The sequence below is a fragment of the Pleurodeles waltl genome, chromosome 3_1 (assembly GCF_031143425.1).
Source record: "Pleurodeles waltl isolate 20211129_DDA chromosome 3_1, aPleWal1.hap1.20221129, whole genome shotgun sequence".
Taxonomy (NCBI): Eukaryota; Metazoa; Chordata; class Amphibia; order Caudata; family Salamandridae; genus Pleurodeles; species Pleurodeles waltl.
In genome coordinates this window covers 1335074971-1335101261 of record NC_090440.1, presented here as the reverse complement: position 1 = coordinate 1335101261, position 26291 = coordinate 1335074971, and the positions used below count along the sequence as shown (strand labels likewise).

The following is a 26291-nucleotide window of genomic DNA, read 5'->3' as shown; positions in this document are numbered from 1 at the left end:
TAGATATGGGGTGTCTCGTGCGGTCTGTGCAGTGGATAACTGTTGGGTCTTATTCCTTATATACTAAGATCTCTGCTCGTACCCTTTCAATAGGTCCCAGACTATCCATAGCTATTACTAAAATCAGCACATTTCTCTAATTCTTCAGAATGTTATTAGTAAAAAATGTGAACTTTGATGTTGCAAGTCGTATGGTTGTGGAGGCTGTCATGTAGGTGCTTTACCTGATCTGCAGATGAGATCAGGGTATTTGATACCTCAGGCCTCAAACTGTGCTCTTAGCTTTTTTTTTTTTTTTTTTTAAAGGAAAGACCTCTGGCCTACTCTGACTCCCCACCCATGTACAGTTTATCACTCTTGCAGAGCCTATTTTGCTCCCAGCTTGGTCTCTCACTCTTACTTATCTCCTGCTCTTTATCCTAGGTGTGTTGCCCCTCACCTTCTCACAACCAATCCCTTTTCATTTCAGTATGAGGACCGCCATGCCATATGGGAGCGGAACGGAGCCGGCTTCAGCCACAGCCACCAGCATGGCTTTGGCTTGCTCAACGCTTGGAGGATGGTCAACGCAGCCAAGGTGAGGGGCTAGAGGGTGGAGCATCTCATGTTGGAGAGAACTGCAGTTGTGAAGTATGATTAATTATTCCAATGTAGGAGACTCTGCGACTTGCCCTCCATGATAGAGGGCATCAGAGGCTGGAAAGATGCAATGCTTGCATGAAGAGGCTGAACGAAAGGTCACATGACCTGATATGATGTATCAGGAACTGGAGCAGGCCATGCTGCTGTGGCAATAGGAGTGGATGGAGAGACCTACCATGTTATGGGGGAATTGGACAATAGAAGAGAGTGCAATGCTGTTAAGATGTTGAGGCAAGAGTTAATCAGCTGTCATGCTAATTGGATCGGAAACCGAAAGAGAGTGCTGCTGACAAAGTGTGGACTGGACAAGGGGACCAACTGCCAAGTTAAGAGGGATCATGAATTGGAAGGAGGGACAGTATTGCAAAGATGGGAGAGGGGGCAGGAGGGGCCATCTTTATGTTAAGAGTTTTGGAAATTGGTAAAGTGACTTTGACACAGTAAGTGGGTTGAGGGCTCTCCTGCTCTTGTAAGGGGAGTAAGACGTTGGGAATAAGAGGTAGTACTACCAAGCTAGAGTACTGTCTCTCTCATGGTCCTTTCTGCCCTCCTTTTCTAGATCTGGGAGTCTGTTCCATACTTGGCCTCCTATACCAGCCCCACATTGATGGAAGAGCAGAGCATCGGGCAGAACCTGGATCTGGTGTGGAATGGTGAGTGGGCTATTAATACTGGTGGGACATCTTCCTTATGATCATCTGCACCCTTTCTGTCCAAGTCCATCTGACCTAATAATATAACTGCCTGCTGCTCCAGGCCTGCATCACTTCTGCTGTTTTGAACTTCAACATTTTCTGTTGCACCAGCCCCTCTGCCCTGATCTGCAGCACTGCCTGCTTTACTGGTCCCTCAGTCCTGACGTCCTTCTGTAATCCACATATCTCTGTCTTTAAACCTCTCTCTTAATCCTCACCTTGTTTTGGCTCCTTACTTAATTCTTTGTCTGTCTGCCCATGCTTTCTGCCGCCACTCCTCATCCTACATCTGGATGTACTTCTTGCTGTCTCTTTACCAGACACGCACTGCATTTTTTTGTCTCACCCAACTCTTGCCATAGTTCCTCCGTATGTACCACTTCCGCTCACTCTTTACCTCTTTCTGTTCTTTGCTATCTTTCTCTACCCTACTATACCTTTGTTCTACCGTTCCTTTCTTTAACTGTCTCTTTTCACTTGTCTGTACCTCACTATATGCCCTCTTCTTGCTGCCCCGTTGTCTTTTTGCTTACCCATCTTTCACATTATACTTCTGTGTCCATCTACGACTCGTACCTCTTACCTCAGGTCACCTTCTCTCACCCTTTCATGCAGTTTCTTCCGCACAGTCACTCATAAACGTTGTAATAAATGCTTGCAATCTGGCAGTCTGATCTCTGAAACATCTGTATACGAGTCCTCTGGCTGCCAGCCATGGACGTATGCCAGGCTCGTTCTCTGCCGGGCTTCTTCCCATTTTAGGCAATGTTAGGGCTTCTGAGTTGAAATAGGAGTTCTCTCTGTAAACAACACATCTCTGAGTAAGAGCTTCTAGGGGAAGAGGGAGTTGCAGTAGTTATCAACGTCGCGGTGCACATAGTCTGTGAGAAAACATGTCTGATTACAGGAACATAAGGAGTAGAGGAGAGAATCAGGTGGGATACAGGTAGGCGGATATGAGTGGTAGGTAGGTGCACATAGTTTGCAAGAAGTTGTTGGCAGACAGGTCTATCTTGAAGTAAAAATATTGTCACAGTGCAAAAAGGTTACAGTGGCAGAGTCACCACTTTGAATTCCGTGTAGTTAGTGTTGGACTGGCCATCGATGTGGCAGGGGAGTAAGTGGCACTTGAAAGAAGCTAGAAAAACGTACAGAGGAATGAAATGGATAGAAGTGGTAGGGAGTTGTGGACATCCACAAGTGTGTAAGACTGTGCATACTCTTCATGTCTGCTCCATTAAGTCATTATTTTCAGTTTTTCACTTCTCCTCACTCAGTCTTTCACTTTCCCAAGTCCACGTGTAGAGCAGTGTTTCAACTCACACTGCACGCTAGATGAAAAGTGTGCTGTGCGGCAAGGTCATTCATGCTGTACTTTGCGGTGACACATCAAGTTGATAAGAATTCTATGTACTTGTTTAAGTGACGATATGTGACTCATGTGCAGTCACTGAGCCTTGACCTTATATAGGACCCTCAGTGGCTACCATCAACAAAAGTAATCCTTAAGGTGACAAGAGGCATTCCACTGCATCCTGTTTTTTTCCAATGATTGAAACCGGTTTACATGTTTTGAGAACATTAGGCTATGGCTGTGGCACAGGACACATTATTTGATCTCTTCCCTAAAAGGAAATGTACAACAGAATCTATCACAGTAGTAAAAGCTAGAGAAAATGCATGAAAAGTGAGCCTTGGTGCAATTATTTCTTGTTGAGCAGTGGCGCTCCCTGATCTAGTGTTGAAGCCTGACAGCTATTCTCCAAGAGATCTCATTCTCTTAATCGCCCTCGTTCTTTGAACTAGGTTTGGTTGTCCAGCTCCTATGTGAGAAATCTATTTTACCTACACGTAGAAAAAGTCAGTGGGCACATTTTTGTCTCCTATGCTGCAAAAGTTGGGGAATGTGGTTTGAACATTGACAAATAGTTTTACAAATTTGTAACTTAGGCTATGTCATGACTCCTAGGCTGACAGTTTCATCGTAAAACGAGATTTGCTACAAGTTGACACCGGTTTATAGGATGACAATAGCTTGACTTACAAACATGTACTAGCACATTCATATCTCATGGCTGCAGATCTATAGTTCATTCCCTCGTAGGCTGACAGACCCATGGGTTATGTGGTGGCACACTCCTTTCATGCACAGAAAATAAATCCTGACTCAAATGCTGGCAAATGCATGGCACGCAGGTTAGCAAATTAATGCTAATGGTGTATATTAAAGTTCAGAGCTAAATGTTGCAGAAGTCGAATGATCCACACTGAAAGGGAAACATAAGCCCCACCATGAGCAGTCCGGAGTGAGCACCAGGAGAATCTCACATGATGACGAGGGCCACAACAAGAGCAAGTAAACAGCCCTGTGTGGTGATTCTGCCTGGTCAGCATAATCACTTTATCCCACTCTATACACTTACTTCACCGGGTCTCCTTCAAACCCCACTCCCTTACATGTGCTGCAAGTGTTTTGTGGGACAATTGATGCCCCCTTCTGACACTTGTGAAGTTGTGGTCCAGTGGTGATTGTAAGCTTTAACTGACCCATATTGAAGAAGAAAATACCCCTGCCCAAGGACTTGCGTAACCTTATGCAATGTTGGCCTGAGTACGTAAGGGACTTTCTAAGCAAAGAAAAACTCCACTGTGCCTGATAATTAATGTTTTGTCCCCTGGATAACCACAGGGTGCAACCACAAGCCAATCCAGGCCTGAGACACTCTGCTATCAAAAGAAAGCAAAGTAACAGCAAGTAAACATTTTTGGTACTTGAACTCTGACTGTTACACACAAACTGCCACCACAACAGTAAAAACCTCACTGTCATATTATAAACCACAACAGACTTTAGAGTGCAACAGTCCTGCCAGTGTTACATAATTTAAAACCCCCTTGTGGCTTTGACCCCTCCCTTTTGTAATATTGGCTCATTGTCACCAGTTAGTGTTAGTTACCAGTAGTTGTGATTGATTGGCAACATTGGGACCTGAGCTTTTCATACACTCTGCAAAGCCTCAGGTGACAGTGGACTTGTTTATTTAATATGGTGTAGCGACCATCTTCATTACAGTGTTTTATTCTGTTTAGGAACTATAAGGGCTAGATGCTTCTGAATCTGTTCACTCTATTCCTTGATTTGTAAATGAAAGAAGTTTTGGATTTAGGGCCAACACTTGCATCTAAGAATTTATCTTTATTGATTGTGTGTACCTTTTTAGCTTGTATTGTCCAGCCTTTACACTAGCCTCCAAGTAAGCCTTGTCTTGCCTTGCCTTGTCCAGGGGAGCCTTGGTTCATCACTGCAGGTTTATAGGATGGCCTCCTCACTGCATCTTATCAAGGAAATGGTTTCCAGACCTGGACTTTTCATCTACAAATCACTGCAGTCTCAGTGTTATTCTAACTTTGTTAATAAAAGCAAACCAGTGATACATCATCCACTATCCATTAAGTTGTCACATGAAAATTGACACACTATGGACTCACAAAATGTTTTGCTCATATGGGAACCAGTCATGGCAAATTTAGGGGTTGCAGCCTGGAAAAGTAGAGTGACTCTAAATAAAGAGAATTCAAAATTCATACTGGAGCAAATCAGTCTCTTTGTGACTGGCATATTCATTCCTTATCATCTTGCACATTTAATAGTTCTAGGAAGTACATTCATTGATCTCAGTCTGACTAGTGCAAGGCTGATCCTTCAGCAAACGCAGAAACAGGCAAACCAAGCCACTATTAAGGCATTTAGGGAGGGTTGTTAATGGCGTGGTCATCCTGTGGTAAAATTGTTGGTCTTGCTGTTGACTGGGTCAGTTGTTGGAAGGTCTAGGTGTTGAAGGGGTGCAGTTCTTACAATGGTGGGGGGGCATTCTTGTAGGTTTTGTAGTAAAATGTCATTACAGGCTGAGGAGATGTTTTTGTTGTAGGAGGAACTGTGTGTTCTTGAAAGTTGTGTCCAGTAGGGATGTCCTTTAATGCAAGTATATGTTGGGGGTGGGTCTTCTTTGCATGGCAACATTTGGTAGAGACTCTTATTGGCAGGGACATCCATTGCTCGCGTGGACAACTGGTGTTTGTGAGTAGTGCTGTTGATGGCAACCTCTTGTGAGGGCATGTCGTGGTGGAAATGGCTCTTGGCAATGGCATCTGTTGGTGGGCCAGCTGTGGTTGATCCTTGGGTAGTATCAGTGACCTCTTTCTTTCACTTGACCCTAGTTACAGCTGCAGATCTGGAACAGTCTGCCATTAAGACCCTTGAGCATGTGGCTGTGACAGTAACGATAACTCATCCACGCCGTGGCAACTTGGAGATCAAACTCTTCTGTCCAAGTGGCATCTCCTCTCTCATCGGAGCTATCCGTAGCATAGACACGTATGTACCCCATAAACAAAAACTGCACAAGTAATGCCTGCATATATGTGTGTGTCCTGACCCTGGCTCCTGCTTTCACAACACTTTGTATTGTAGTTTACATTATGGCATTCGCAGTGAGGATGAGATCTAACGGCTAGTGTCCTTAGTGCAACAGTTCTTGCATTACATTGCAATATGATAAAACAGTTACGTCGATGCACAGCATGGCCAACAAAGTGCAATTAAACCATTTCTCCTCAAATTCTTAATAAAGAGGTACATATGTACACATAAACAACACAAAATTCCCAACAACTGAAATATTTCTTTCAAGTTTAACTGCAGTACCATAACCAAGTATAACACCTCTTGCAAACTGTGTATTTCCAAGCTTAACATTGACATTGTGCTCCAAATGCCAGTTTTTAAAATAAAAATAAATCTTTGCCAAACAGCAACAAAAACAGTGAGTAATGTAAATCCCACACTCACTTTCCCACAAGTAAAATACTAAAAATAAACTGACCTTCAGTTAAATACAGGAAACACAGCACTAACTTTCCACTTGAACAAATCTCATTGCACTAGAACTACAGAGAGTTAGTGTGTACTTTGAAGGAAACAAATTATGTTACATTGTTAACTTTACCCTGTAATTTTTATTGTCCCCTTAAAAGCCAAGCTGAAACACTTACATGCTTTTTAAACAGTACCCTGGTCCTAACATGTCAGATTGAAACAGCAGTGAATATGAAGCTTGCAACTTAGTCCATGATGATAATAAGGCTTGAAAGGTAAGCTTACATAGCTCCTTTTTGACCTTCACAGTCCCTGCCAGAATGACACCACCTGAAATACATTTAAATAGTAGGACAGTTCCCGGCAAATACGACTATGTGTTGCAGCCACCCAGCAGGGAAATTGGACATAAATCTACCCGAGAAAGCAACACAGGCCTCCAAACTATTAACGGCTCTATTGCCATACAAAATCTATTAGTTACTGATCATGGTCACTAGAGTTGATCCAGTGTGGCTGCGCAACAGTAAAAAACGAAATCACAGTAGAAGATGCATGTTCCCCTACAAACACAGTACCAATGACAATGTGAGCAGGCCTAAATATGCACAAGAGTTGGTCTCATACACACAATGATGTACCTTAATTTTAAATTAAGCAGAATATCCATTATAAAAACTGATTTACAAATTCCATCAAATACTACACGAACCCTATTGGGAAATCTAATTGCGCTTTGATGCATGTGTAACTGATGCTCCCATGTTAAACCCGTGCCCCTTATGAAAAAGTAGATACAACTTCTGTGCACCAAAAACCACCTATCCATTATTTTATTCTTGTTCTAGAGCTGTAGCTTTCTTCCTAGTAAACTCCACCTTATCTATCTTGTCTCAACTTAAGATGTTCCTCCCATCCTCACTTGCACTTACCAGCAGCGCATCACTGATGCCAAAATGGCATCATACACACACACACACTGCTCAGTACTCGAAGTTTTCTTGCACCTCATCTGGATTGTGGGACACAAGAATACACTTTGGCAGCAAGGCAGCAACAGCTCGTCTTCCTTGAACCGGCTTATTCTCTGCTCCAGGACAGCAGAGGCAGCTAAACGTGGCTGCTGGGTGTCACTGATATTTTTCCTGGACAGCTGCTGCAGTTGGTTGTGTGGACTGACAGATATTGTAGGCACTGGTGGGATTATGCTAGTCAGCTTGTTTAGATCTGGCCTAGAGAAAGCTCTAGCTAAATGCCTCACACTTTCTTAGAAAATTGTAATAAATATTCCCCAAAAAACAAAGGTTAAAGCGAAGTTATGATTAATTTATAAGCCCATAGTGTATGTTTAAAATACATTCAGAAATTCACTGAGAAATACACTTTTATGGTGCTCTTATGTTTACAAACTATACATAAAAACAGGATATTTGCCAGTTATGGTTTAGTAATCTAACGATAAGGAGCCACCCCTTAAGCACTGTTTATGATCTCACATTTTGCATCAATCATGACATGCTAAATTATATCACTAATGGTATTCCCCTGCCCCTCCCCTGGATGGTTTTGACTGACACTTTAAATGCCTTTAGAACACACACATGTTCAATGTCTGCCATATTTCATGTGGATTCACCAAGTGATGTCATACGTATTAGCAAACAAACAAGTTTTTAACCTTTTTCGAATCTGCTCAAATGTAAAAATACAAGATTAAAGATCTCAGGTCTTTTTCATAATTGCTGCTGCATCAACTTTATAGTGATAGAGAACAGTCACATTTACCCACATTTTCATTAAAATGGGGCAATATCGACACTATAGTGATTGGGACATGTCTCCTTAAACCGAAGCCATACCATTATGGTTCAAAAATAACATTACAGTGACAAGATCCTTCATCCAAAACTGAGCCATGAATGCTAATATTTCTAGAAGCAGCTAGCTGCTCCATCAGTAATGTTTGCCTCTAACCTTCTTCTAGGGATTCTTCTGGCTACGTTGATTGGACATTCTCTACAGTGAGGTGCTGGGGGGAGGAGGCTGAAGGCACTTACCGGATCTCCATCATAGACACAGGTGAGCAGGGCTGGAGAATGACCACCTAGTTACAGCGTTAGCTATGACCAGAGCTACTTGAATTATGCTGCAGGAGAAGGCCAAATCATGTGTCGGGTTTGAATACATTATACGGCAAGAAAAGGCGTGTGATGCAGTACAGTTTGTAATAGTATTACCTCATTATGTCGCCATTTTCAAACTTGCTAATACTGTATGGGCATTGGTTGCATTTCATTACTACCAGTTAAACACCGAAATATGACATTAGGCAACAGAAAGAGGACCAATCCAGCAAACAAAGTGCCTTCCAATTCCCAGAAACAAATATTGTTACATTTTTAGTAACGTTTGAACCGTTTGAGCTAGAAACAAATGTTTTTCTTACAATCTGCAGGCGGTGATCGGTTATGCAGCAAATCTAGAACTATGGAAAAATCACCGCAGCAGCACAATAGCATAATTCCAGTGGCCCTGGCTATGGCTCTAGGATGTTCAGAGCTTACTATCTTCTAGGAGGAAGTATTTGAGGGTTGGTAAAGTTTTATAGGTTCGGTGTTCTGCTCTATTAATGGCAGTTATGTATGGTTATCTAAGAGACTTCATTTAGTGAAAGGGAATGGGCCTTGTATGTTTTAGAAAGGATGTTTTCTTTTATTTGTTTCAGAGGGCCTGGCATGCAGGTAAGAAATTAAACGTGTTCTTTGTAATGATGGAGTGCAATTAAGAATCCAGAGTTATGAAGCGGCCATGGAGGCAGTGGAGAAGCTGAAGAAGTGACTGTGTATGGTGAATTGAAGGACCGTGAGTTCAGTAGTCGTGCTGGAAGGCCCAGTTTTACAGTGGGATCGGTACAGGGGCTGGAGGAGCTCTGTGATGCTCTTTAGGAACCATGACTACAGAAGAGAGGCAAATGAGTTTGTAGTGACAGCGAAGAGGGTCAGTAGTGCAGCAGAGAAGGGCGTAAGGGACAGTGAAAGCAGTAAAAGGATTGAAACATTCCAGTTTAGGGCAATGTAAAGGTTCCTACGTGCAAAAGAAGGTCAAATGAGTTGATTATACAGAGTTGCAGTCCTCTGATCACAGATGCAATAAAGGGGTTGCATTGTTGGCCTTGTTGTGCAGTAGAAATCTAGAAGGGCAAGTGCGGAGGTTAAAGCTCTTAAGTGCACGGCTGTGTGGGCTCCAAGTTGTTTCTGCAAGTTTAACACCACTTGCTGAGTGAAGGAGTAGGCAAAGGGTGCATTAAAGCATCTAGTGAGTCCACAGGTGCCATGAGGGAGTTTGGCAGGGTTTTTGGATGCTGTGAAAAGACTGCAGTAGTACCTTGCATCTGAATCAATAGGGAGTGAAGCTGTTGATCTAAACAGAGTGACCCTTTCTCCTATTTTTCAGCTAGGCACACATTATCTGCCTGTTGCTTGTGTTTCTCAGTTATTACTTAACTTCTTCTTTTACTTTGTTGTGTTTGATTATTGCTTTGTGTTAAAAGGTTGCTTACTTTTTTTTTTTAGCAATTGGCTTACAATTAATAATTATTTGCTGGTGCTTTCAGTTATGGTTATTGGCATGTTTTTTTATTACAGATTTTTTCTTTCAGTTACATTTGTGTTGTTTGGTCACTGCTTTAGTGTTTGAGATTTGACTTTTGTTAGATCTGGTTTGATCAGTTGTGGTGCAAGGCTGTATGCATGGTGCAAGGCTGCCTAAAGTGCAATAACGCAGTAGGTATTGAGAAATAGCACAATATCTTGGTTGCTATGGCGCTGTTCTGCATGCTTTCTTTTATGCAATGCTGCGCAGCAATTTTGGTTGCCGTGTTGCATTAGATGTTAGTAAATCTGTCCCTTGGAACATAGTGAGGTGTAGCAACAAACATGTTGAATCTAATAGGGGCTGACATTATAAAGCATCATTGTTATCAAACCTGTGTAATACATTAATGTAGGAGTTTGTTCACTGTTGAACCACCAGGAGCTTTGCATCATAATTACATCCACCTGGGTAATGCAGTTCTCCTATTCTAGTGCTTCTTTCTATTTACAGTGGCTCAAAGTAAGAACATTGCCCCAAGGAAGCTCCTTGAGTCAACAGTTACAATTTTCAAGATCTTAGTCCTTAGTGAGAGCTCATCAATGGATTGTTCATGAACAGTCTATTGGGTTTCGAAGTGTATATATGTTCAATGTCATGTGCAGCGGTAGGTGCACATGCTTTGCATAAGTTCACCATCTAGTGTTGGGCTCGGAGTTTTGCAAGTTGTTTTTCGTCGAAGAATGTTTTTGAGTCATGAGATCGAGTGGCTCCTCCTCTCAGTGATAGTGCGCATGAGCATCTAGTCCTTCGTTAGATTGTTTTCTTTCTGGTGTCTGGTTTGCCGTCTGGTTCTGGTTCGCTCCGGTAGATCTCTGTTCAGTATCTTCTGAACTTTATTCTAACTTTCTATAAACAATGGTGTAGTTTTGATCGCGTTTTCCACTCTTTATATTTAATCTGATTTTGATAGTTGGGGTCGATTTCATGCCCTTTGGCTGACCTCGCCCTTCTTGGCCCTACTTTGACACATTGTAATCGAACAATGTTAGGCTTATGGAATAGACTCCATTTCATTTCTGTCCTCGTGCCACACCAAATGTCCATATACTGATTAGCATTTGGTGTGTAATCTGTGCCTGTCTCTGGAACACAGTGAAGAGACCTGCAACGCTTGTAGATCATTTTGATCGAGAAAGACTCTCCGGGACCGAAGAACACATCGACTAGAGATGGCATCCAAATCATCAGAACACACACCCAATATCTTTGGAAAAGAACATGTGCAAGAAGAGGTAGGACATTGTGTAGCCGTCTCCATTGAAGATTCTGATGTCAACAGTCAATCCATCCCACCGGCGCAGTACGTGAGTACATCAGCCCTGTCACACCAAACAAAGACAATTAAAAAGACTCCTGTATTGGTCTTCGGTCCCCCACTGCCTTTGGGCCATGGTCAGACCCGAAAAATACCTTCGGATCATCAACCCTTGGGTTCGGTACCAAAACAAAAGACCAACGTGCATTCAGCATATAACTCACAGCCTGCCATATCGGTTTTGGTACCAAGCCGAAAGTCTGACTTTTCCACCTAAGAGGCAAAAAATAAATAACAGCACTTTTGGAGCTGACATTTTCAGTCAGAGTCAGGCATTCCGTATCGAAACCTTCGGAATCCAAATTTGTCAGTAGTAAATATTCTCCTGCTAATGAGGAGTCATCTGAAATACAACCTATTTTAGAGGTTATGGACGCTAAACAGCACAAATTTCATATACACAAGGAAACAGGAAGGATCGTAGCCTCTCCTCCTCCAACAATTAAAGAAAACTGCCATTTCAGGAGACTTTGGACACTGGGCCTACACCTATCAAAGTTTTGAAATAGAAGGAGAAACAAAAGGCTACACAGCAACCTCAGCCTTCATCACCACATTCTCCTTCCCTTCCTTCTACCCCACCACCACCACCACCCTCACCTGCACACTCAACACAGTTCTCTACACAGGCATCATCCAAATCACCACATAGGGATGATTTAAGTGATCCTCAGGAGGAGGTAGATCCGTGGGATATATATGACCCCGATCCCATTCTCCCCAATGACTCAGATTTATACCCAGCAAAGCCTTCACCCCACGAAAATACCACTGCTTATAATGAAGTAACAGTCAGAGCAGCTGCGTATAATAAGATACAATTGCATACAGATCCCATTGAGGATGATTTTCAATTTAATACTTTCACATCTACTCACAAAGAGTACCAGCGGCTCCCTATGCTTCTAGGCATTCTCAGACATGCTGAAGACATTTTTAAAGAACCCGTAAAAGCAAGGATCATTACACCCAGGGTTGATTTAAAAAAAAAAAAAAAAAAAATACAAACCTGCATCCTCTGATCCTGTTTTTATTAGGGTACTGTTACCACCTGATTCTATAGTAGTAAGTGCAGCAAGAAAATGGGCCTATAGTCTACAGGAGATGGTCCTCCTCCAGACAAAGAAAGTAAAAAATATGACACAGCAGGCAAGAGTGGCTACTCAAGCTGCCAACCACTGGAGGATTGCAGATTTACAGGTTCTCCTACCAAGGTATGATAGGGCTCATTGGGATCAGATGGAAGGCATGCTGCAGTATCTTCCACCGGAAAGAGGGGAATACAGATAGGAGCAGAGGGACATGCTATTTCTAACAACACAATTAGATGCACTACAAATGCAGCTGATACAGCAGCAAGGGGAGTTAACACCAATATAATCACCAGGAGACATGCATGGCTAAGATCTTCAGTATTTAAGCCTGAGCAACAACAAGCTGTATTAAATATGCCCTTTGATAAGGAGCTTTTATTCAGACCAGAGGTAGATAGCACCATAGATAAGCTTAAAAAGGACTCCGACTGCAAAATCTATGGGTACACTATACACCACACCCAGTAGAGGCACTCTTTGAAGGCCACAATTTAGCAGAGGTTTCAAACTATACACCATATAGCTATACACCTCACAACAAAAACAAGGACCACACTTCTGTAGCAGAGGTTCATTCAGAGGCTCTTATATAGGATCTAGTTATAGAAGAAGAGGAAAACCTTTTGCGCCCAGAGGTTCCTCTACCTCAGCAAAACAGTGACTTCTTATAAATCCCCACACCACATGTACCACTGTGGGTAAAAATTTACCAGTCTTCCTCCCACAGGAGATATAGCATCACCACAGATCAGCGGGTTCTATCAATTATCCGACATGGTTATTGTCTAGAACTAATCTCCACTCCACCAAACATTCCTCCTCGTTCACACAAACTCTCTCAAAAACATATCATTATGCTTAATGAGGAAGTACAGTACCTTCTTCTCAAAGGGGCTATAGAACTAGTACCTACATCCCAACAAGGGTCAGGAGTATATTCACTTTCCTTCCTCATTCCCAAAAATGGACAGTTCATTAAGACCAATTTTAGATCTCAGACCTCTCAATCTATACATACTCTCTGAGCATTTCCATATAGACCCTCTCCAAGATTTTATTCCTCTATTACAACAAGGCAATTACATGACCGCATTGGATCTCAAAGATGCTTATTTCCACATTCCAATACATCCAACACATCGCAAATATCTAAGACTTGTTATTGCAGGAAAACACTACTAATTCAAGGTACTACCATTCGGGGGATTACCTACAACTTCCATCTGAATGCATGGATATTCCAAAGGAAGCACGCAAACTCACAACTAGACAGTGTTATTCTCTTAAATGAAAACATTTTGTCTACTATTGTCAACCCAAAAATATTGATCCACTTTAGGCTTCAGTACAAGATATTGTCTGCTATTTGTTGCATTTACAAAAGATAAATCTGCATACTCCTCAATTAGGATTCATTTAACAATTATAGCTGCTTACTGGCAAAACAGACAACATATTTCCCTATTTAGGATTCTTGTTATAAAAGCCTTTATTGAGGGTCTTAAGAGTTATTCCTCCAGCTCCTGCATAGAACCTTAACATCTTACTCACAAGACTTATGGGGCCACCATTTAAACCCATGCATTCTTGTACTTTACAGTTCTTATGGAAGATGGCTTTCTTAGTACAATCACTTCTTTAAGAAGAGTTAGCGAAATTCAAGCGTTCACCTTAGAAGAACCTTTATTTCAAATTCATAAAGATAAATTAGTTCATAGAACAAATCCAAAATTCCTACCAAAGGTAGTTTCACCTTTTCATATCAACCAGTCAGTGGAATTGCCAGCCCTCTTTCCACAGCCAGACTCAGTTGCTGAAAGAGCTCTATACACCTTGATGTTAAAAGGGTGCTCATGTACTACATAGACAGAAAAAAAGACTTTAGGAAATCAAAACCACTCTGTGACATTTTCAGAACCTCACAAAGGCAACCCTATTTCAAAAAATGTGTTTGCCATATGGCTAGTAAAGTGTATTCAAACTTGACATATTAAGGCTAAAAGACAGGTTCGATGGCATCTGTCGCTGTAGATACGCATGTTCTGCAATAGCTCGCCATCTGGTGTTGGGCCGGAGTGTTACAAGTTGTTTTTCTTCGAAGAAGTCTTTCGAGTCACGGGACCGAGTGACTCCTCCTTTTGTCTCCATTGCGCATGGGCGTCGACTCCATCTTCGATTGTTTTTTTTCCACCATCGGGTTCGGACGTGTTCCTGTCGCTCCGAGTTTCGGAACGGAAAATTAGCTAATTTCAGAAGATTTTCGTCGGTATTGTTGCGTTCGGGATCGGCGTACTTAGATTCCACACCGCATCGAAGATCGAAGAGCTCCGGTGCCCTTCGGGGTAGTTTTTTCGATCCTCCGTCGGGGCCTGGTCGGCCCGACCGCGTGCTGAAGAACGCCGATGGAACGGACCCCGTTCCGTTTCTGCCCCTAAATGCCACAATAAATACCCCTACACAGACCAACACTTGGTCTGCAACCTGTGCCTGTCACCTGAGCACAGCGAAGACACCTGCGAGGCCTGTCGTGCGTTCCGGTCCCGAAAAACACTCCGAGACCGTCGAGCCAGAAGACTTCAAATGGCGTCCGCACCGACAGCCCAACGGGAGTTCGAGGAACAGGAAGAAGAAGGTACCTTCTCGATCCAAGACTCAGACTCCGAAGGATTCGACGACACACAAACCGTGAGTAAGACGTCGAAAACCACACAAAGAAACATTTACAAGGCCCAGGGGACGCCACTGCCACCAGGCCATGGCTCGACCCATAAATTCGGTGACCGACCGTCGGCACCGAAAAAGGCCCAAACAGTGCCGAGATCGTCCGACTCCGGTCGAGACACCGGCACGCAGCCTTCTCGGGACCGAGAAAGTGCTGGAGACAAGCCTCGACACCGAGATGCCGGTGTGGACACGGCTCGACGCCGAGACAGCGGCACCGAAACAGATCGACGCCGAGAGGTTTCGGCCCCGAAGAAGAAAAAAGTCACCTCGGAGCCGAAAAAACACGCAGACAAAGTTTCGATGCCGAAACAAACTGCAAGCGACCCAGCTTCAGGCTCTTATACAGAAGAGCACTCGCTAACCTCCCAAATGCAAAAGCATAGGTTTGAGGAAGAGCTACAAGCAACTGATGTGGACCATACGCAAAAGCGTATCTTCATTCAGCAGGGGACAGGAAAAATAAGCACCCTTCCCCCCATTAGGAGAAAGAGAAGGTTGGAGTTCCAGACGGAACAAGCACCACAACCAAAAGTGGTGAAAAGAGTTACACCACCACCCTCTCCTCCGCCCGTGATTAACGTTTCACCAGCACAAACTCCATCACACTCCCCAGCTCACACCACCATGAGCCAGGGTGACCAAGATCAGGACGCATGGGACCTATACGACGCCCCAGTGTCAGATAACAGCCCGGAGGCATACCCTACAAAGCCATCTCCACCAGAAGACAGCACCGCGTACTCTCAGGTGGTGGCTAGAGCAGCACAATTTCACAACGTAAGCCTCCACTCAGAACAGGTCGAGGATGATTTCTTGTTCAACACACTCTCCTCCACCCACAGCTCATACCAAAGCCTGCCTATGCTCCCTGGTATGCTCCGGCACGCAAAAGACATATTTAAGGAGCCGGTCAAAAGTAGGGCAATCACACCAAGGGTGGAAAAAAAGTACAAGCCGCCTCCTACGGACCCGGTTTTCATCACTACACAGCTGCCACCAGACTCTGTTGTTGTAGGAGCAGCTAGGAAAAGGGCCAACTCTCACACATCTGGAGATGCACCACCCCCAGATAAAGAAAGCCGCAAGTTCGATGCAGCTGGTAAAAGAGTCGCAGCACAAGCTGCAAACCAGTGGCGCATCGCGAACTCCCAGGCACTACTTGCGCGCTATGACAGAGCCCACTGGGACGAGATGCAACATCTCATTGAACATCTGCCCAAGGACTTCCAAAATAGGGCAAAACAAGTGGTTGAGGAGGGACAGACCATCTCCAACAACCAGATACGTTCCTCCATGGACGCTGCAGATACAGCTGCACGGACAATTAATACATCTGTAACTATCAGAAGGCATGCATGGCTCCGAATGTCTGGATTTAAACCAGAGATTCAACAAGCAGTTCTCAATATGCCTTTTAATGAAAAAGAACTGTTCGGTCCAGAAGTGGACACAGCGATTGAGAAACTCAAAAAAGATACGGACACTGCCAAAGCCATGGGCGCACTCTACTCCCCGCAGAGCAGAGGGAATTACAGCACATTCCGTAAAACGCCCTTTCGAGGGGGGTTTCGGGGTCAAAGCACACAAGCCAGCACCTCACAAGCAACACCGTCCACTTACCAGGGACAGTATAGAGGAGGTTTTCGGGGACAATATAGAGGAGGCCAATTCCCTAGAAATAGAGGGAGATTTCAAAGCCCCAAAACCCCTACTACTAAACAATGACTCACAGGTCACTCACCCCCTCCACACAACACCAGTGGGGGGAAGAATAGGTCATTATTACAAAGCATGGGAGGAAATCACTACAGACACTTGGGTTCTAGCAATTATCCAACATGGTTATTGCATAGAATTTCTACAATTCCCTCCAAACATACCACCAAAAGCACAAAATTTAACAACACACCATTCCAATCTCCTGGAGATAGAAGTGCAGGCACTATTGCAAAAGAATGCAATCGAATTAGTGCCAAACACACAAATAAACACAGGAGTTTACTCACTGTACTTTCTGATACCAAAGAAGGACAAAACGCTGAGACCAATCCTAGACCTCAGAGTAGTGAACACTTTCATCAAATCAGACCACTTCCACATGGTCACACTACAAGAAGTATTGCCATTGCTAAAACTACACGACTACATGGCAACTTTAGACCTCAAGGATGCTTATTTCCATATACCAATACACCCATCGCACAGGAAATACCTAAGGTTTGTATTCAAAGGAATACATTACCAATTCAAGGTACTGCCTTTCGGATTAACAACCGCACCAAGAGTCTTTACCAAATGTCTAGCGGTAGTCGCTGCACACATAAGAAGGCAGCAAATACATGTGTTCCCATATTTGGACGACTGGCTAATCAAGGCCCATTCGTTCATACAGTGCTCAAATCACACAAATCAGATCATACAAACCCTCTTCAAACTCGGGTTCACTGTCAACTTTACAAAATCCAACATTCTGCCGCGCAAGGTACAACAATACCTAGGAGCCATAATAGACACATCAAAGGGAGTAGCCACTCCAAGTCCACAAAGAATTCTAAATTTCAACACCATCATACAACGCATGTATCCAACAAAAAAGATACAGGCAAAGATGGTATTACAACTCCTAGGCATGATGTCATCATGCATAGCCATTGTCACAAACGCAAGACTGCACATGAGGCCCTTACAACAATGCCTAGCATCACAGTGGTCTCAAGCACAGGGTCACCTTCTAGATCTGGTGTTAATAGACCGCCAAACTTACCTCTCGCTTCTGTGGTGGAACAACATAAATTTAAACAAGGGGCGGCCTTTCCAAGACCCAGTGCCACAATACGTAATAACAACAGATGCTTCCATGACAGGGTGGGGAGCACACCTCGATCAACACAGCATACAAGGACAATGGAACGTACATCAAACAAAACTGCATATCAATCACCTAGAACTTCTAGCAGTTTTTCAAGCACTAAAAGCTTTCCAACCAATAATAGTTCACAAATACATTCTCGTCAAAACAGACAACATGACAACAATGTATTATCTAAACAAGCAGGGAGGGACGCACTCCACGCAGTTAAGCCTGCTAGCACAGAAAATTTGGCATTGGGCAATTCACAACCAAATTCGCCTAATTGCACAGTTTATACCAGGGATCCAAAATCAACTCGCAGACAATCTCTCTCGAGATCACCAACAGGTCCACGAATGGGAAATTCACCCCCAAATTCTGAACACTTATTGCAAACTCTGGGGAACACCTCAGATAGACTTGTTTGCGACAAGGGAGAACGCAAAATGCCAAAACTTCGCATCCAGATACCCACACAAACAATCCCAAGGCAATGCCCTATGGATGAACTGGTCAGGGATATTTGCTTACGCTTTTCCTCCTCTCCCTCTCCTTCCTTACCTGGTAAACAAACTCAGTCAAAGCAAACTCAAACTCATATTGATAGCACCAACTTGGGCAAGACAACCCTGGTACACAACGCTGCTAGACCTATCAGTGGTACCCTGCATCAAATTGCCCAACAGGCCAGATCTGTTGACACAGCACAACCAAAAGATCAGACACCCAGATCCAGCATCGCTGAATCTAGCAATCTGGCTCCTGAAATCCTAGAATTCGGGCACTTACAACTTACCCAAGAATGTATGGAAGTCATAAAACAAGCCAGAAGGCCATCCACCAGGCACTGCTATGCAAGTAAATGGAAGAGGTTTGTTTGCTACTGCCATATTAATCAAATACAACCATTACACACAACTCCAGAACATGTAGTGGGTTACTTGCTTCACTTACAAAAATCTAACCTAGCTTTCTCTTCCATCAAGATTCACCTTGCAGCAATATCTGCATACCTGCAGACTACCTATTCAACTTCCCTATATAAGATACCAGTCATTAAAGCATTCATGGAGGGCCTTAGGAGAATTATACCACCAAGAACACTACCTGTTCCTTCATGGAACCTAAATGTTGTCCTAACTAGACTTATGGGTCCACCTTTTGAACCCATGCACTCCTGCGAAATACAGTTCCTAACCTGGAAGGTGGCATTTCTCATCGCCATTACTTCCCTAAGAAGAGTAAGCGAGATTCAGGCGTTTACAATACAGGAACCTTTTATACAACTACACAAAAATAAAGTCGTCCTAAGGACCAATCCTAAATTTTTGCCAAAGGTTATTTCACCGTTCCATCTAAATCAAACAGTGGAACTTCCAGTGTTCTTTCCACAGCCAGATACCGTAGCTGAAAGGGCACTACATACATTAGATGTCAAAAGAGCATTGATGTATTACATTGACAGAACAAAAAACATCAGAAAGACTAAACAACTCTTTATTGCCTTTCAAAAACCTCACGCAGGAAACCCAATTTCAAAACAAGGTATAGCCAGATGGATAGTTAAATGCATCCAAATCTGCTACCTTAAAGCTAAACGACAGCTGCCCATTACACCAAGGGCACACTCAACCAGAAAGAAAGGTGCTACCATGGCCTTTCTAGGAAACATCCCAATGCAAGAAATATGTAAGGCAGCCACATGGTCTACGCCTCACACATTCACCAAGCACTACTGTGTAGACGTGTTATCCGCACAACAAGCCACAGTAGGTCAAGCCGTATTAAGGACATTATTTCAGACTACTTCCACTCCTACAGGCTGATCCACCGCTTTTGGGGAAATAACTGCTTACTAGTCTATGCAGAACATGCGTATCTACAGCGACAGATGCCATCGAACTGAAAATGTCACTTACCCAGTGTACATCTGTTCGTGGCATCAGTCGCAGTAGATTCGCATGTGCCCACCCGCCTCCCCGGGAGCCTGTAGCAGTTTGGAAGTTACCTTCAATTATTTATATATGTATCATCTCAACCTTAAATAGGTGCATACTTAGTCACTCCATTGCATGGGCACTATTACTACAATTCAACTCCTACCTCACCCTCTGCGGGGAAAAACAATCGAAGATGGAGTCGACGCCCATGCGCAATGGAGACAAAAGGAGGAGTCACTCGGTCCCGTGACTCGAAAGACTTCTTCGAAGAAAAACAACTTGTAACACTCCGGCCCAACACCAGATGGCGAGCTATTGCAGAACATGCGAATCTACTGCGACTGATGCCACGAACAAATGTACACTGGGTAAGTGACATTTTCATTACCAGTTACTCCTAAAGCACATCCCTCTAGGAAAAAATGAGCTTCAATGGCATTCTTAGGCAACATACCAGTGGCAGACATATGTAACGCTGCTACTTGGTCTACACCACACACATTTACAAAGCATTACTGTGTAGATGTTCTAGCTCATCAACAAGCACATGTTGGCCAAGAAGTTCTTAGGACATTATTTCAAGCTACTCCAACTCCTACATGCTAGCCACCGCTTATTTGGGAGAGGACTGCTTTACAGTCTGTGCAAAGCATGTGTATCTACAGCTACACATGCCATTGAATGGAAAATGTCACTTACCCAGTAGACATCTGTTCGTGGCATGTAGTGCTGTAGATTAACATGCACTCTCCCTCCTCCCCGAAAGCCTGTGGTCTTTGCAGTATACTATATTGTAAATATGTGTTTTGGACATCTATTTTTTTTACTATCTATATATCAATATATACTCTTTACTTAACTCTACTGCGGAAAAACAATCGAACAAAGGACTTGATTCCCATGCACATTATCACCGAGAGGAGGGGTCACTCGATCTCTTTACTTGAAAACCTTCTTTGACGAAAAACAACTTGGAACACTCCAAGCTCAACACTAGATGGCGGACTTTTACAAAGCATGTGAATGTACAGCACTACATGCCACGAACAGATGTCTACTGGGTAACATTTTCCATGGTTATATATATGTTCGATGGCAAATGTAGCTGCAGATACACATGCTTTTCATAGCTCTTCCGACATCTAGTGTGGGCTCAAAGTGTTACAAGTTGTTTTTCTTCGAAGAAGTCTTTTTGGCGTCACATGACTCCTTCTCTTGGTAACAGTGCGCATAGGCATCGACTCAATTGTTAGATTGTTTTATTTCCGTGGTCGGGTTTGGACGTGTTTCCCCTCGCTTCGAGATTTCGATTCGGAAAACGTAAGAAAACCTACTTATTTGTTGGTATACCACTGCCGGAAGGCCATGGTTCGGCCCGAAAAAAGACTGTTGGCGACTGACCTTCGGGGTCGGCGCCGAAAAAGGCCACTCCTCCGTCCATCTCAGTCGAGTAAATCAGCTAAAACTTCCACTTCAGACTCTGGTAAAAGACCTCATTCCTCGGAGTTGAAATTTCAGCAGTCGGTTTCGGAGCCAAGACAACCAGCTACTTTTTCTGGAAAAACTGCACACGTTGGAGCTGAAAAAATCCTCATACACAGAGAAATGGGGACTTTCAAGAAAATTAAAGCAAATCTCAAAGGCCATGCTGCAATCTCATAAAACACCTGAAGAAGAGACTGAGATTGAACCAGTACTAGAGGTTATGGATGAGAGACAATCCATATACATAAGGAGACTGGATGAATCCTCACTGCACCTCTTTTAAAAACCAAAAGAAAGCTGGCTTTTCAAGAGGAGCTAGACTCTGTTCAACCACCAGCAAAAAGTGCACAAAAAAAAGAAGCCAGCACCTCTCCCTACTTCTCCTCCCCGCTCTCCATAGCTTTCTTTTTCACCTCACAATAGTCTACCAACAATTCCTTCTCCAACACATTCATTATACTCACATGGAGATACAGTAGACCCATGGGATCTCTATGACCCTGATCCCATCCCGGACAATGATCCAGTCCTTTACCCATCTAAACCTTCTCCTCCAGAGGACACTACTGCCTACACCCAAGTAATATCTAGGGCAGCAGCTTATCATGAAGTGCTTATGCGTTCTGAACCCCTGGAAAAAGACTTTCTATTTAACACACTGTCTTCTACTCATTCCAGGTACCAGTGTCTCCCGATGTTGCCTGGAATGGTTAAACATACGGACCAAATTTTTAATGAACCTGTCAAAGCTAGGATCATCACCCTTAGATTTGATTAAAAAAATATAAACCTGCTCCTGCAGACCCTGACTATATCACTGATCAGGTCCCTCCAGACTCAGTGGTAGTCAGTGCGGGAAGGAAAAGGGCAGCCAGTCAGTCATCAGGATCTGCACCTCCTCCTGATTACGAAAGCAGGAAATTTGATGCAGCTGGGAAAAGAGTTGCCACACAAGCAGCTAACCAGTGGAGAATTGCCAATTCTCAGGCACTTCTAACCAGATATGACAGGGCCCATTGGGACGAGATGCAAGATCTTATACAGCATCTCCCAAAGGAGCATCAAAAGAGAGCACTACAGATTGTGGAAGAGGGAAAAGCTATCCGCAATAACCACATAAGGACTGCCCTCAATGCTGCTGATACAGACGCAAGGAGTGTCAATACGGGCATCACAATTAGAAGACATGCATGGCTACGGTCCTCTGGGTTTAAACCAGAAATTCAACAGGCAATACTTAATATGCCTTTTGACAGGAAACACCTATTTGGCCCAGAAGTAGACACCACTATTGAGAAACAGAGAAAAGACTCCGATACTGCGAAAGCAATGGGGGCTTTATACACCACACCATATAGTGGCTCCTTTCGCAGACCCCAGTTTAGAGGAGGTTTTAAGCCGCAATTCTCTGATGCTTCCACCTCCCAAACAAACCAGGGACAACAAACCCACTATCAAAGAGGGAGGTTTAGAGGGTCCTATAGAGGACAATATTTCAGGACCAGAGGTAAATTCCAAACCTTAAAGCAAACCACAACACATCCTAAACAGTGACTTCCTTCCACTCCACACTTCTCCTGTGGGGGGAAGACTACAGCAATTCCACTCTCATTGGCAAAATATCACCAGACAATTGGGTATTATCAATTATCTGCAATGGCTATTGCCTAGAATTAATCTCCACCCCTCCAAACATTCCACCACGATACCACAAATTGTCCCCAGAACACACCGTTCTGTGGCAACAAGAGGTACAATCTCTACTATTAAAACAAGCAATAGAATTGGTTCCACATTCTCAACAGGGAACAGGAGTATACTCACTATACTTCCTCATTCCCAAAAAAAGACGTCTCTCTCAGGCCCATCTTGGACCTCAGACCCCTCAATCTAAACATCCTGTCAGAACATTTTCACATGGTAACTCTGCAAGATGTAATTCCACTACTACAAAAACAAGATTACATGACTGCTATAGACCTCAAGGATGTGTATTTCCACATACCCAACCATCCAGCCCACAGAAAAGACCTCAGGTTTGTCATAGGAGGGAAAACATTACCAGTTCAAGGTGTTGTCATGTGGCATAACAACAGCTCCAAGAGTGTTCACAAAATGTCTAGCAGTAGTAGTAGCAGCCTACTTAATTAGACAACACATCCATGTCTTTCCGGATCTAGACTAATGGCTAATAAAATCAAGCAATTTTACACAATGCCAACAACACACTCGTTATGTGATAGAAACCTTGCATACACTAGGGTTTACTCTCAATTATCAAAAATCACATCTTCAACCAGCACAAGTACAACCTTACCTAGGTGCTATCCTAAATACTCAAAAAGCCCTAGCTATCCAAATACATAAAGAATACAAGCTTTCCAAAATCTCATACCACACATATACCCAAATCAACAATATACTGTAAAATGTATCATGAAGATTCTAGATATGATGGCATCTTGCATAGCCATAGTTTCACATGCAAGGCTAAACATGAGGCCCTTACAACAGTGCCTCTTACAACAATGGTCTCAGGCACACGGTCAACTTCAAGATCTAGTGTTGATAGTCGCCAAGCACATATGTCCCTTCAATGGTGGAATCACAGCAATCTAATGAAAGGGCGGTCATTCCAAGACCCTGTGCCTCAGACCATAATTACAACATACGCATCAATGATCGGTTGGGGAGCTCACCTCCACAATCAGGCCATTCAAGGGCAATGGGATGTCCAACAGAAACAGCTTCATATAAACCACCTAGAACTATTAGCTGTATTTCTTGCTCTAAAAGCGTTTCAACCTCTTCTCAAACAGAAGACTGTTCTCATAAAAACAGACAACATGACAACCATGTATTACCTCAACAAACAGGACGAGGCACACTCATCTCAACTGTCCCTGCTAGCCCATATAATATGGAAATGGGCAATTCACAATCACATTTATCTATTAGCAGAATACTTCTAAAGTACTTTCAAAAGTGGGGAACATTAGAAATAGATCTATTCGCAACAAGCGAAAATGCAAAATGCCTAAACTTCGCATCCAGACACTCACATCCTCTATTCAAGGGCAATGCTGTATGGATCAATTGGTCAGGGATATTTGCTTACGCTTTTCCCTCTCTCCCACTCCTTCCCTTTCTGGTCAGCAAACTACGTCAAACATCACTCACCATGATTCTAACAGCACCAACATGGGCACGCCAGCATTGGTACACAACACTCCTAGATCTTCCAAACTCCCAAACAGACCAGATCTGTTAACCCAGAACAAAGGTCAAATCAGGCATCCAAATCCTAATACTCTCAATCTAGCGATTTGGCTCCTGAAGTCATAGAATTTGGTTACCTAAAACTTCCACCAGAAAGTAATTAAACATGCACGTAAACCTACTACTAGACAATGCTACGCAAACAAATGGAAAAGATTTGTATACTATTGTCAGTCTAAAAACACTGACCCACTTACATCATCCATACAAGATATTGTATGCTATTTACTTCATTTGCAAAAATCACATTTGGCTTTCTCATCCATCAAAATACACCTCACTGCAATATCTGCATACTTGCAGAATATTCAACATACTTCTCTGTTCAGAATTCCTGTTATTAAAGCCTTCATGGAAGGATTAAAACGCATTATTCCACCCAGAACACCACCTGTTCCATCGTGGAATTTAAATATCTGACTTATCAGACTCATGTGACCACCTTTTGAACCCATGCACTCTTGTCAAATTCAGTATTTAACATGGAAGGTCGCTTTCCTTGTAGCTATTACTTCTTTCAGAAGAGTTAATGAAATACAAGCTTTCACTCTTGAAGAACCTTTCTTCCAAATGCACAAACATAAAGTTGTACTTAGAACAAATCCTAAATTTCTACCAAAAGTAGTATCTCCTTTTCACATCAACGAAACAGTGAAATTGCCAGTCTTCTTTCCACAGCCAGACTCTGACAGAACCCTAGATCTCAAAAGAGCTCTTGTGTACTTAATAGACAAAACCAAAGATTTTAGAAAAACTAAACAACTTTTCGTTGCTTTCCAACAACCACATAAAGGCACTCCTATAATCAAAACAAGGTTTAGCAAGATGGATTGTTAGATGCATACAAACATGCTACATCAAAGCAAAAAGACAACTTTTGATCACTCCTAGAGCATATTCTACAAGAAAGAAAGGTGTGTCAATGGCATTCTTAGGGAACATACCAATGGTTGATAAATGTTAAGCAGCCACATGATCAACTCCTCATACAGTTACAAAACACTACTGTGTTGATGTTTTTTCACAGCAACAAGCCACTGTAGGCCAAGCTGTCTTAAGAACACTATTTCAAACAACTTCAACTCCTACAGGCAAGCCACTGCTTTTTTGGGAGGACTAACTGCTTTGTAGTCTGCATAGCATGTGTATCTGCAGCTACACATGCCATCAATCGGAAAATGTCACTTACCCAGTGTACATCTGTTCGTGGCATGTAGTGCTGCAGATTCACATGCACCCTCTCCTCCCCGGAAGCCTATAGTTGTTTAAGTTTAATATTTGTACATATGTATATACATTTACATTTGTATGGACATCTCTTTGTATTCTTATACTCTATCACTCCTTCCTTCTCCCTTTGCGGGAAAACAATCTAACAATTGAGTCGATGCCCATGCGCACTTTAACAGAGAGTAGTCACTCGATCCCGTGACTCCAAAAAGACTTCTTTGAAGAAAAACAACTTGTAACACTCCGAGCCCAACACTAGATGTCGGAAGAGCTATGCATAGCATGTGAATCTGTGGCACTACATGCCACGAACAGATATATAGATCTTCACATAGTGGAACATTCTTTATTTGTTTTTGATCTGGCGACCGCCAAGGCCTTTTTATGGTAATGACATTAATTTTGTGTGTGTATGTTGGATTGGATTGTATACTGCAATGTTTGGATAATGAGGCCGCTTCGGTTGAGCATTGGAGCTGATGGGTTGTGGAGAACCAACCTACTTG

At 43.0% G+C, this 26291-nt stretch overlaps 1 protein-coding gene across 4 annotated transcripts in view; it reads left to right on the top strand.

Moving 5' to 3' along the window:
* The window catches only part of PCSK7 (proprotein convertase subtilisin/kexin type 7), a 188937-nt gene that overhangs the window by 133766 nt on the left and 28880 nt on the right, over positions 1 to 26291 (top strand). For 3 of the 4 annotated variants that reach the window (XM_069224707.1, XM_069224705.1, XM_069224706.1), the window contains 4 exons: positions 470 to 577; positions 1202 to 1295; positions 5556 to 5712; positions 8198 to 8292. In XM_069224707.1, coding sequence (XP_069080808.1) covers positions 470 to 577; positions 1202 to 1295; positions 5556 to 5712; positions 8198 to 8292 — 454 coding nt within the window. The remainder of the gene's footprint in view (positions 1 to 469; positions 578 to 1201; positions 1296 to 5555; positions 5713 to 8197; positions 8293 to 26291) is intronic. The other variant, XM_069224708.1, reaches the window with a different exon arrangement.